We start from the raw sequence: 13,704 nt of genomic DNA, 5'->3' as shown, positions 1-13,704 counted from the left end.
CAGGTAGCCTCGCGGGGCCAGACCGAGTCACCACCCCCTCTGCCGTGGGAATGAGTCTGAGCAACGCCATGGCTAAGTGACAGGCACCCATTACAGTTCCATTACAAATAATGACTAAGATATAAAAATAATTTCTCTGATAGTTCAACTGTCAGTCACTTCTTATGATCCATTATGATTAGCATTTCATTATTCAGTGTTTGGATGGGACTCTGTGGTCCTGAGTTTGTCTTTGATAAGATCCTTGCCTAAGTACTGTAGGTTCATAAACCTTCCCTAGGTCACTAATCTCTGGCCTGGGTTAACACTTTGGAATCTAGAACCCGAATCAGGCCAAGTCTGATCATTTCCGCCTTTCCCTCTCGGCGTAGAAAATATTTTTATACCTTACTCTCTGATTACCTGGTTGGAATAGGGAAAGGGGTTTTCTTCTCCTAAGCTTTCTACCAGATGTGAGAATTCTGAGAGATTTCCAATTCCAATTTCTGTAATTTATGCTTTTGCTGGAAGAGGGGAGAGAGGAGTCTGAACAGGGACCAAAAAGTGAGAGCGGTGAAAGGCGAGGGGATGGCTAGTAAAACAGGGAAAACTAGGCCTTGTAATTATTGTGTGGTGAAACGTAAAGTTTTATAGGATTGCTCTCTGTTGTCTTGCCGGGTGAGGCGAAGGCTACGGTGAGTTAAGGCGAACCACACCTAGCTGGTGGTTACAGGCCTCTTGCACTGCTACCCACATGCACCACGTGTGCGCACACGCGCGTGCACACACACACACACACACACACAAACTCATCTCATACTCTGAGAGAAAAAGTTAAAGTGGCAGCCATGTGACCCCTGCTACTTTTCATCACAATGAAATGAGGCCATAATGTGACCAACACCGCAAACCAACACAACCCCAAACTGGTCATGGTTGAGAGCCTTGTGTGTGATAAGTCAACAATATATAGGGTCTTAAATCTTTATTAATTTCACATTCCGTGTTTTACTGCCACGTAAAAAGGTAATCCAGTCAAATTAATTTCTGTGAATTATTGCTGCGTTTTATTAGGCTCGTATTGACTGAACCAAGGAATATTACGCTCTGGGTGTTCTCTTTGGAGAGGAAAGGCTTCTGTTTTTTTGGGTTTCTTTTTTTTTTTTGCTTCAGTAAAACATTTTTGATCCGATTTTTACCATAATGAATGTCTACGCCACCTCACATCATCACTTCATCTCAGGTTCTATTTTCTTTAATTGTTAAGCCAAGTGTAATAATGCTCATCTTAATAAATTAATGTGCTTTCCATATTATTAAATGTATGAGACCTTTCATCAGTGAGGGGGGGAAAGACTCCAAGAACAATTTCCAGTTTCCACCTTGTCCTTTGCCGAGAAGTGTGTCTGTAAAACTGAGTATCGGAGCTGTGGTTTTAAAGGTCTCTCTCTCTCTCCCCCCTCTCTTTCTTTCTCTGTCTCTCTCCTCCCTGTCCTCTTTCATCCAGGTGCTGATGATGGGAGAGCCTTTCTTTGACTGTCAGATTGGCTTTGTGGGCTGCCGGGCACTCTGCCTGAAAGGCATCATGGGAGTCCGGGACTTTGAGGAAAACATGAACCGATGTGAAGAGGTAAAGACAGACTAAAAACCTCAAGGAACACTCCTGAGGGAAGAAGGAAGATTAAAAGACCCAGAAAAGAGATCACTTTCACCTAAACCTTCCCTCCTGCGGCCTCTAAAGCTCCCAACCACTTTCAGAGAGAGGCAGAGATGCGGTCTGCTTTGTTTATGGAGGAGTGTGATCCAAATGCCATTTGCAATTCACCGTAATGTTCAGTGTTAGCCACACACACATGATTGAAATCGCTGTGTCGAAAGCGGTCTCGCCATCCTCTCTTATACAGAAAAGCCCTCCAGGCTCAGTTGAAGTCATTTTTGCTGTATAGTATATTTTCATTTTAATATACAGTACTGTATATCATCGCTCACGTTTGTATAATGTAATGCAATACCATAAAGTTAATATACATTTGATTATGTTTGCATATACTGTACATATGAATTGTAGTATCTGGCTAATAAATTAGAGTCTGTGCAGTATATCATATAACAGTTATGGCACCATCTCTACTCAGTTCTCTGCCTCAATTTAGTTGCTATGCCAATTAATTCCTCCCCATGCACATTTCTGTGTTGTCACTACTGTTGTTTCCTACTGACTCCTCCTCCTGCCCAACCCTCCCTACTGACGGGTGCCGCCCCAGCCCATAGGAGTAAGTGCAGTGACCAATATCATCCTCCCCCGAACACCAATTGTGCACCACTGTGGACTTGAACCCACAACCTCTGTGGTGGTGGGCAGGGTGTTTTTTATTTATTTCTAATCAACAGAACTGTTGGTATATTTATCATATTTAGTATCTCATATAAAATATTGTTAATATTTAGTTTTTTCTTACATATTTTTCTTCTTCCTCTGTCCATCTCTCTCTCTCTCTCTCTCTCTCTCTCTCTCTCTCTCTCTCTCTCTCTGTGTTTTTCTTTATCTTCCTTCTGCTCTGTCTCTCTGTTTGTCTCCTAGGATGCAGTGTTTTTCAGCTGTGGAGAGAGTCTGAGCAGTAAGGGGATGACCTATCTCACCAATTCCCTGTTTGACTACCGCAGTCCAGAGAACAACGGAGTCAGAGCGGAGTTCATCCTGGATGCTACCAACCACAAGGTCACTATTACTCCACGATAAAATAAACAATGTGCTCAAGTCTCATGGAGTGTACTGTAACGGGTGCAGACTCGAAGATATGCTGATACAAACAATAGTTAGCACTCAGTTGCTGAAATGTCTTAAAGCCTTGAATAGTCGTATATACAGTATCACAGTTTAACCCAAGTTTCTATCATATTTCATCCAGATATATATCCCATCGTGCTGAAATGGGACTCTATACGACTTCAGCTGTTTCCAGTTTAATTTGTCGGCCTATTTTTATAGCTTGGAACATGTTCCTCTCAACAGCATCCAATCAATCAAAATGAGCATAAAAGTGCTTCCCATCTTATCAGTGCTCCTCGTTTGGACACCTGTTCACACAGAGGCTACAGCTAGCAGCCAAGCCGCTGCACTGACTGATTATGGCATGATTGATTGATTGACAGGGGACATATTGAAGGGATAAAAAGGAATGGCATTTCCCTTAATGGAACAAATTAGTACAGTCATTATCCTGACGTTAACCACATTAACCCTGGTATCCCTATATTGGGGAATTCTTTTGAATATTTTAAGTATAAAATAAGGCTTGAGTGGTTAATAAAGAACTGCATCATTCCTCTAGTTATTTTCAAAATGCAATCCCCCAAAATCTCTTGCGCCTGCTTCAGACCAAAGGTTGAAATTGAACCAACAGATACCAGATAACTCTAGTTTGCGACATTCTAAAATTTTAATATCCGCTTCAAGGAAAACAGCTGAGATTTTTCACCATTTCCATAGCACGTTGACCTGTATAAGTAAGTAGCCTTGGGAGCGCACGTTATTCTACGATTAGTCAATATGCAATGTAGAGCTGTTGCATGAGGCGGCTTGCTGTACAAGTACAGTATGCCCCCCAGCCATGATGTACAAGTACACCCCCTGAACAAGACGCTAGTATGTCACTAGGACTTACTCCCAATCCAACCCTTGATGCTGAGTGCCAAGCACAGAGGCATTGGGTCCCATATTTATACTCTTCGGTATGAACCGGCCAGATGATTGAACCCGGACCTCGTGCTCTAAGGGCCGAAACCCCAACCATATATACACTTTCCTTTCCCTTGTTCACTTGCTTTCTCTCTCCAACTCTCTCTTATAGGTGGGTGCAGCAAAAAGAAAAGGGAACAAAAAAAAAACTAAAACCTAAAAATCTCGATGTGTGCATTTGTTTACGTGTATACATATTTTCTGTTTACGTGTATATTTTTTCTATACAGAGAGAGGAAGGGGAGACATGAACAAGGAGAGAGAGAGTCCTTGAACATAATATGCGTGTGTGTGTGTGTGTGTGTGAGAGAGAGGGTAAAACTGTTTTGTCTCGTTGCAAATCTTTGGTCATAACCAGGCTTTAGGTTTTATGCTACGACTACAACCACTGATTAACTGACTGCATTATTCAAACAACCCTGCAACTTATTTTCCAACAATATCTTAACTCTAAAATCCTCTGAAACCTAATCCTGATGCTTACTGGGAAGTTGTTTTCTTGCTGAACTCCTATAGCAGTCAAACATTAGCTGCTAAGCTGTTAGGATCAGAGGGGTCTTGCTGCCCATCTGTAATAGCTAGACAATCACTCCATACCAGATTATTATAGCTACTACAGAAATGCCTTATGCAAATGTGTTATTGATTAATGAATATCATAAAGAATGTCTATTGTTCCCTAAATGAACCAACTGTTCAAAGAATTACATTTTTGGCCTGAAGTCACAATCAATGAGGTACATGGCATTTCAGTAACTTGTGTTTCTACGGTTTCTGGTCGCAGCAGAGGAATGTCCCCAGTATCTATTCATAGTAGTGTTAAAGCCATTATCACTGATAAGCCTAGATGGGCCTCTTCATCAGCCGTCGCAGCTCTAGTGTTGACTTTGCTGGGGCATTATTTATGACCCTCAGTGAAGCAACTGTTTAGACGCCCATCCATCCATCACATTATTTAGCCATGGAAGTTTAAGGAGTCACAGGTGTTTGTGTTAATTCATTAGCGCTCTTGAAACTAGCCTGTGGCTTTGATCCAAAAGCATGCCAAGTGCCATTAGAGGTCCACTAATAAATATTACTCATTAACCTGCCCTTTTCTGATAAGGCTCTATTGAAATGCCTATGCAAAGACTTAGTGGAGAGGCACAAGGAGTCTCTCTCTCTCTCTCTCTCTCTCTCTCTCTCTCTCTCTCTCTCTCTCTCTCTCTCTCTCTCTCTCTCTCTCTCTCTCTCTCTGTCTCTCTCTCTCTTTCTCTCTCTCCTCGTTGTCAGTGATTTGCTGCCCAATAGAAGCAATATTACCTACTGGAGGGGAACAGGCTGGTGATAACCTTTGTATACTCTCCAGGGATGGGTCATTTTTCTATTTGTCTCTCGCCATGGAAAAATTATAGTTATGTCATTAACCACTTTCAACCTGTTTTGGGATTGTCATTATAGGCACACATTTGGGTGACCATAGCTGAGTGGTTAGGGAGCCTGCCTGGGAACCAGTTCCCCTGGTTATCCCCGGTTCGATTCCTGGTCAGGCAGCAATGTGTCAATGTGTCCCTGAGCAAGACCTTAACCCATAATTGCTCCCCGAGCGCCGTATATGGCTGCTCACTGCTCCTAGTTGTTATAGGATGGATAAAATGGGTAAAATGCAGAGAATAAATTTCACGTATGTGCAAATGTACTGTGACAAACAAGTCCCGAAGGCGTGGGGCCATATTCTATATTCTATTTCCAAATATTTCTAGACATTTTGAAAACAATTTAAAAATTGAAAGGCTACAAGCTCTGCTAGATGGTCTATTTTCACTATTCGGGGGTTAAAGTAAATGGTCTCTCAAATAGTTCTTCACTGAAAAACAATGTCAGGGGTTTGTCTATTTACCAAGTACAGTAGTTTAGAATACATCTTGCACAAACAATGCATAAAGTGAGTGGCAAATCAAGTGGCAAAGTGAGTTTAACATTGTTTAACATTGTTTAATGATCAGATAGGACTTTTCTGTTTGAACGTATGGGCTGTCAAGGCCAGAAAGTCATTTATTTTGCCACTCAGTTGGCGTTCCCGCATAACTTCAGGGTATGATGATGATGATGTCACATACATACCCTCTATTGGAAATAAAAGTAAGTTAAGTTAAGATGGAATATTTTGTGAATGAAGCCTAATAAAATGTATGAGCTGCACTAGTCCCACCTTGGAGAGCCTGTCTTCTTCAAACTCCATCCACAATAACAAAGCTCCTGCCTCTGCCTTGTAAAAGGTTAAAAAATATTGTAGCTGATAATGCTACGTCTTAGCAAGTTATCACCTCTTTGGCTCTTAATTGACCCCTCTCGTAGCCACTGTGACCCCAGGCATTGCCTCTCTTAAAGGCCATCGCCCTGTTTGCTGCCCTGCAGCCATGTTTACCTGGCCATGCTTTTGTTTGACAGGAGACCTACACAGAGATAGCAGGCATGCAGCGTTTTGGTGCCTTCTACATGGATTACCTCTACACAATGGAGAACAGCAGCGGCAAAGGTATTGTCCAGTTCATTCCTCCTCACAGAGCTTGTTTGCTCACCTCGCCACCTTATCTGTCATGTTCTCTTTTTCTTCTCATGTTATTTCTACCTATCTGTCTTCTTCTTCTCTCCTTTTCTCTCTCGCCATCTTTTTCTATTCCTCCCTCCCTCTCTCCACTCTCCTCTGTCAAACAAGCCCCCTGGAGACTAAAAGAAAGTTTGTCTTGTTTGAGACGATACCACCTGGTCCTTGACCCCCCCTGTCCTTGCTCTCACCCCAAACGTACCTGCAGGGCAGCTGTCAGGACTGTTTAGTCTGCACTGACACGTATTTGAGTTTCTTTTCTCTGCGTTGCTTGTTGATACACTGTTTCCCCTCTGTCTCTCTACCTGTAAGCGCTTGAGAAAGTGAATAGGCCTCCTCTGCTAATTAGGTGTCACTCTTCCTGGGAGAAGCCTTTTGACGGGCAGGATTCCTCATTCCTGGGCCGCGGCACTCAAGTATGTTTATTCAAGTCTAAAAGATCTGAAGTTCCCATTAAGAGATCAAGAGTACCCCCTTCAATTTGACTTAGTTGAAATGTTGTATTTGGCCCACGAATGTCTCGGCGCTCTAAGGCCTGATTGTTGAGTGTTTTATTTCAAAGCTGCTAGAGAGCTGCTGTCTGTCTTTAAGTTTGACGGTGGCGGTGAGAAAAGACAATCCCTCAATTGACATTCTCAAGTGCAGAATCAAAGAAACAAAAATCCCTTCCACTGTGAGCACTTAATTTGAAAAACAGTCACATCGACTCCTGATGAAGTGCAACCTCTTACTGAGCCTTGTGGAAAAGTATGATAGTACTGTAAAAGCCCTACACAGGCCCCATGTCAAAAGACATGGGGCCTGTGTATATAGCCAGGTGATAATGGCCTTCCTGTGGAATAGTTTGTTGTCTTAGATTACTGCCATTCTCCTTCATCAGCTGGCCTTACAGACATTAGTGGTTATTGTCTGAATGGAGCCTTTACTCATCATCAGCCATTGTTGTCACTCTGACATTCTGGCTACGATGTACATTTTTGTGGTCTAGAGAACTAAGGTATGATGCATACATATTACAGTATATCTCTCTCTATCTCTCTCTCTCTGTCTCTCATTCTTGCCCTTTTCTTTCTCTTCCTCTCTATCTCTCGTTCTAACTAGGCTATTGTTTCCTCTCGCTGTCAGTTCCAGATAATAATCTAAATTAAAAAAAAACATTGATACTGTCGTCCTCAGCTGTCAAACTCATTTCTGACAGCAGGATAAGTGTCAGTCCCCTTCTCCTGCGGGATGTCTAGGGTTACACTTGCCAATCGGAATGCGCCTCAACTGTCAAAGTATGTTCTGCTCTCCGTGGACGGGACTAGATCCAGTGTCAGGCAAACAAATTAGTCTCCGTTGCCACAGGATGAACATAAACTCTGAGTCAACGGCCCGGTTCACACTTGCACACGTAAGAGTTGACTTCACGTCAGAGTCATGCCGCAGATTAGATTTATACTCTTCCTTGAGAAATGGAGATGCTTATAATTCATCTAAAACCCGGCTAATTTCAACCCCCTTTCAATCCATTGACTACTCTTAACTGCAGCCATATGGTTGATATTAGGCCGTAATCCGTCTCAGGGCAATCGTGGTAGAAATAGGAAAGGGAAGTGACATTGCCCTGTGCTTTTTTTGGTTAAATCTCTGTAAATGAATGGGAATTTGAGCTTCCCCATCCTTTCAAAGAAAAAAAGACAGAGAACTTCACCGCCTGGTCCTTCTGAACTTCAAGAATGTTCAGCCCGGCATTGGAATGTATGTAATGGGAATAAAGCAAGTTTTGTGACCCTTTGTCCTTTTGCTTCCCTCCCTCCTCTCCGCCATTCATCCCCCCTTCCTTTTTTATTTTTAATTTCTCCCGTTTTTATTGCCGGGGAGCCATGGCTTTACAGCCGACCTCTGGAATAAGAGGGCTGCGACGAATGAAGCGGGGACAGCTGTGGGAGAGAAGTGGACATTTGGAATATTCATCATTACGGGCGGGTCGTGGCCATGTGAGCTGCGCCATGCTGCTCTGTCACACCATTGTCTATCAGGAGTTTTCTTTTTTGTGCCATTGGAATAATTCAACAGAGACGCCCGCAAATGTTTCTTTCCCTCCTTTTTTTATTGCCAACAGGCTCTCAAGTTGCTAATATCAGATCAGAGAACCTAGTGATATTCTGGCTTGTGAAAGTGTAAAACTGTTAAATGGAGAGAGAGACTGGGCGTGCTCTTGCGAGTTTTGAAAAAGGGCCACCAGTGTGACTTGAGAAAAGAACAGATTCCCAATAATGGATCCAAAAGAAAAAAGTGTGACGAATTTCTCCTTGGAGCCCTTTTTTGTCTGTGCCGTGTGTGGTCTTTGGTATAGTGCATACATATGTTTGTTTCTCAGTGTGTGTAGGCTCTCAGGACTTCTCTATGGTGAATAAGGAGGAGTCCATGCCCATGGTTCAAGAGACTTCCATTAAGAGGCTGGTGGTGGGACCTCTGGATGTCAGGCTACAGGCCAGTGCCGTCCACCGCATCCTTAAGATGGTCACCTGTGCCATGGACCACGAGTATGAGCCTTACTGCAAACCCCAGACAGGTCAGAGACACCACTCATAATAATCTATTGGCATTCTAGACTGGATTATGCTTCCCTGTTTAAAGATAATCTTATTACATAGTAGATGTCATGGGACCCTCCCCTCCCTTTTGGTGCTTTATTTTACTACTTTATTTAATCTGTCAATGCTATTGTATTCTGGTATTTCACATTGCACCTAATGTCATGCCCAGAGGATATGAAATGATTCACACAATGCCTCACACTTTTCTGCATGCTCACCACATTGTTATTTCCTTGCACAACGCCATCTTTCAACACAGAGCTGTACATGAAAGCAGTGACCCGTCGGACCACACTAGGGAGGTTAAGCCAAACACCTTTTGTTAGCGGTCGGGCCCGTGCAGCTATTGATGAGCTCATCCCGGGGATGTTGTGAAAGCTTTATGCTGGAATGCGTGCATGTGTAATATCTGTAGCAATAAGTCTAATTTTTGCGAAACCATAACATCCGTAGGTTTTGCTTGTTTCAGCATCTGTGATAGATAATAGATGATGGGGGTAATTACTGGAGAGCTTTTGACTAAAGCAAGTCAGGTCGGTGTGTTCTTCCTGTTTCTATATGAGTCTGCTCTCTCTTGGGGCATAACTGGAGAAAGGTCAGTATAGTCGACTCTGCAGGGGGGAGTTGGGAAATTGAGAAGAGATGATAAGAGGTAAAAAGATAAGAGGCACATTTTTCAGTGTGGTAGGTGTTCTAGCGGGTGTGATAAAGTCACAGAGAGGAGTTAGTATCATTCATTATTTATTAAGTGGGAATGCAGGGATACAGATGACCGATAGTTTAGAAAAACATTGTCTGATACCGAAATGCTTACAGCAATATTTCATAGATGAATATGAAGAATGTCATTTTTGTGTATATGGTAATATGTTACAGTAGGGGTATACACTGGTATAACTAACAGTTGGTTGATACAAATATAACCTTTTAGTACTGGTATTTTCTCTGTTTTGTCCGTTTATTTTTATTGTAATTCCTTCATTGGTTTACTAAAGGCTGACCCCCCCTCCTTATAACAACAACAACAACAACAATTCTAAATAAATACGGTAATTGCAGTGTCACTGTAAAGTCAAAGGGACAAAGATGATCTTAGTGCTTTGGGGGAAACTGTCTGGTCTGTAAGTGATTTGGGTGACAGCTGCTATTCTGTTTCAGTCTTGGCTTGAACGATTCTCTCAATAGAGAGTGTGTACAGTATGTCTGCCATGAGAGGAGCAAGGATCAGGAGGTCAAAGACATGACTATCTTTCTAGTGCTGCTCTGCTGTGCCCTACTCCTCCTCTTCATCCACCCCCTCGCCAAGAGCTCAGGAAGAATGACTTTCCTCCCCAAAACGAGCTATGGAAAGCCAGCCAAATTGGCTGACGACTCTGAGTTTTATAAGATCTTGCCCTATTTAGAGAAGGAGGTTCCAACTAGCAAATTACTTACAGCATGCTTGGTTGTTTTTTCTTCTTTGGTATGTTGCTCAAGAACAATATAAGCGAAAAAAAAGCAACTGGAATTTCACAGTTGGATCTGTTAAATGGAACAGGAAAACACTGGGCGTTTTTGGACTGTAGTTGCTGCGTGTGTGCGAGAGAGTGTGTGTCTGCGTGTGTGCACACGCACATGTGTATGCGCGTGTGTGTTTGCTCGTTTTGTATGCCTATGCACACGCCTAGCCTATTTCATGCGAGCTGCAAACGTTTGGGTCCGCTGAGTGCGAGTGTTGACTGAGGATATATGGTCGATCCCTGGCATGTGATTGGATTGGACACGGCAGTGCCAGAGGAACCTGATGCAGGCTGCGGCGCCAGGCCAGAGAACTAAGAGGCACTCGGATCAGGTTCTGAGCCCACCTCGGAGCTGGGAACTTAGTCCAGCAGAACCTTTGCTGACCTGAGAAGGAGCCTGGGTCCTGGGCCTACATCCAAGATCTTTCAGTAACTGAGGTCTGGGTTTTGGTCCACCTCAGGCGTGTTTTCATGGTGCAGCAGAGTTCTGGTCACTCCTCACTCTGATTAGTGCTGACCTCCTCCACATTGACTCTCACTTAACATCTGCACATCTGTTTACTCATTGGTCGATTGGTTGTTAGCGCATTGATGGGAAAAAATGTCTACGATTTAACATGATAGGCGGAAATACCAACGTACGAGCAGCCAGCCATTGCAAATTAATTACAAATGGATATGCCAAAACTGTGACACAACTTTATTGTCACATCACAGATCTACAGGTGTAAAAAAATAAGTAGGTCCACATAAGAAGGTTGTTCGGATAAGGTAAAATCCACATAGGAAAATAGTCTGCATAGGCAACAAATCCAGCATAAGGTAAAGCAAAATGTCATAAAGGAAAGTGATCCAGTGTGGCCGGCCAGCCTGGTGACAGGCAGTGTTCAGGGCAGTCCTTGAACACCGCTCAACAGTCGCCGGGTGGAAACCGTTCATAAATCTGATGATGCCCACTGCGAACTTCTTCAGACGACGGAACCAGTATAGAGCCTTTTCTCTCACATGCGTGGCGTGTGTGCCCCACTTGAACTCCTCTTCGATATGTACGTAGAGGTACTTGTCCCTGACCCTTTCAACTGCAACACCATTGATGATAATACAGTAGGGGCATGTTGTCTCCTCAGCTTTCTGGAGTCCCCGATCAGCTCCTGGTCTTGTTGACGTTGAGGGAGATGTTGCTCTCCTGACACCAGCTCATCACTGTTGTGTCATCAGCACACTTGATAATGACATTGGAGCTGTGCATGGTTGTGCAGTGTGTACAGGGAGTAAAGGAGAGGGCTCAACACGCATCCCTGAGGGGCAACTGTGTTGAGGGTCAGGGTCAGATGTGATGTTGCCCATTCTCACCACCATCTAGTCGCACATGCTGCTTGAGGTCTCTGATCTTTATGTCCAGCCTTGCTGGGACTAGGGTGTTGAATGCCGAGCTGTAGTCCACAAACCACAACTTCCATGTGCAAGAGGACGGTGGGAGGAGCCATGGCAATTGCATTGTCGGTGGATCTGTTTTGATGCTATGCAAATTGCCACAGGTCCAGTGAGGCAGGTAGCTTGGAGCAGATGTAACCTCTCACCAGTCGCTCAAAGTATTTTACTGACCAATGTTATTACAATGTGATGGAAAAGCTTTGTTATTGTCTTAAAGTGCCAGTTCTCAGTGGAAGGGACTCTCAGATCAGATGGCAGTACTTTATTACTGAATATTTTTCCCATGAAATCAATCTTTAACCACTCGACTCCAGATGTCCTTTACCTCTCCCTCACTCTTCACTCCTCCAGTTTACTTCGGATAACATGGTGTAGGATACATGCTTGGCTTGATAACATTTTAATTGCAATTGTTTGTATTTTAGAAGTGGTTGAAGAGAGCCGGGGTCCAGCCACCCCTGAGGAGATATCTAGCCTGGAGGAATTCATCCCAACCAGACTCACCTGTGTCACTCTGCTCAAGGTCTGCATCACAGTCTCCATGGCAGAGTTCAACCTGCTGAATGCACTCATGCCTGTCATCATGGGACACAAGGTAATGTCCTCTGCACCTCTAAAATACACGTTTAACCAATTAGTAAAAAAATAAAAAATAAATGTAAAAAAAAAAAAAAAACAAAGTCTCTGACTTCATATGAGTTAAAGTGATAGGAAATATAGTCAGGTAAAAATACTGCATCACTTCAACATTTTCTTTTCCTTCTTTTTGCCTTGTCTTTCCTAGAATGCTTAATTTCTCTTTGCCAGTGGTTCTCAAAGTGGATTTCAGTGAGACTCTAGGTTCCTTTATGGGGGTCTAAATTGACCATTACATGTCACTGTACTTTGTACACTGTCAAAGTTAAGGGGAGACCTTCAAGTTTGAGAACCACTGCTCTTTGCTAATGTTATCCAATACTCTTATATCGCAGGCGCCGTCAGGGCCGGTCAGTGTGCTGGCGTTCCAGCCTGTGCGCCCTTTGCCAGCCCTGCAGTTCCAGGTGGAGAGAGTGAACTTGGAGCACTCTGTGCCCATGTATGCTCAGGAGCTGGTCAGCACAGTGAGCAGTCTGAGCCAGCCCTCTGATAACCTGCTGCACCACTGCTACGCACATTGCTACCTCAAGGTCAGTGGACGATGCTGTTCCACTTAGTAGTGACATTTTCTGACTATCCTCTCCAAAGTGATGTCTGTGGTGAGGAATACGTTTTGTTGGTGTGGTTCACACAGCACTCATTAAGGATGCAGGTACAGAACACAAGTAGATAAGACAGTTCCTTCTACTACATGTCTTTCTGAGCTATGCTCCTGGAACAACATCTAGCTTTGTCCGGTTCCCAAACTGGTGGGAAATAAATACGTGTTCAAAAATGTCCAGGGGCTTAAGTAAAAGGACAATTCCGGTCTAAATAATGGCTTTCTTACCTCATTTTGTTGTTAGTTTGTCCAAAAAGCAAGTCGAGGTGCATTATTGTCCATTTTGGTCGAAGCCACCATAGCCTAACCACAGCTCATAGCGGGAACAGTGGGGCTTATGCAAATCTGCTTATTTCCATCGTTTTAATATCTATTTTTTCGTCTCATTCGCTCATAACTCTAGATCGGCTATTTTCGATTAAGAGATTTGGTGGAGGGGTAAAAACGTATTCCACCTATGTCAGACCCCGGTCAATAAAGTATATTTAAGTGGTTAATGAGCAAACATTGACAAATATATATAGGATAAAGTTCACTTATCTCTTTTGTTATTTTTCTTTATATCCATATAATGGCTGTCTTTATACTGTATCTAAGGGCCCCTTGAGTTGAGACACACATAATACACCTCTTACCAGATCATGGCC

General features: G+C 43.3%; 1 protein-coding gene across 1 annotated transcript in view; it reads left to right on the top strand.

Annotated features, from left to right (window-relative positions):
* vps13b (vacuolar protein sorting 13 homolog B) overlaps positions 1-13,704 on the top strand; it is a 495,502-nt gene that overhangs the window by 68,008 nt on the left and 413,790 nt on the right. The window contains exons 10-15 of the mRNA XM_080748468.1: positions 1,487-1,609; positions 2,561-2,698; positions 6,149-6,236; positions 8,668-8,862; positions 12,246-12,415; positions 12,792-12,986. Of these exons, the coding sequence (XP_080604594.1) occupies positions 1,487-1,609; positions 2,561-2,698; positions 6,149-6,236; positions 8,668-8,862; positions 12,246-12,415; positions 12,792-12,986 (909 nt within the window). The remainder of the gene's footprint in view (positions 1-1,486; positions 1,610-2,560; positions 2,699-6,148; positions 6,237-8,667; positions 8,863-12,245; positions 12,416-12,791; positions 12,987-13,704) is intronic.

Source organism: Nannobrachium achirus, assembly GCF_963921795.1.
Source record: "Nannobrachium achirus genome assembly, chromosome: 2".
In the NCBI taxonomy this organism is placed as follows: Eukaryota; Metazoa; Chordata; class Actinopteri; order Myctophiformes; family Myctophidae; genus Nannobrachium; species Nannobrachium achirus.
This window is presented reverse-complemented; position numbering and strand designations above follow the sequence as displayed.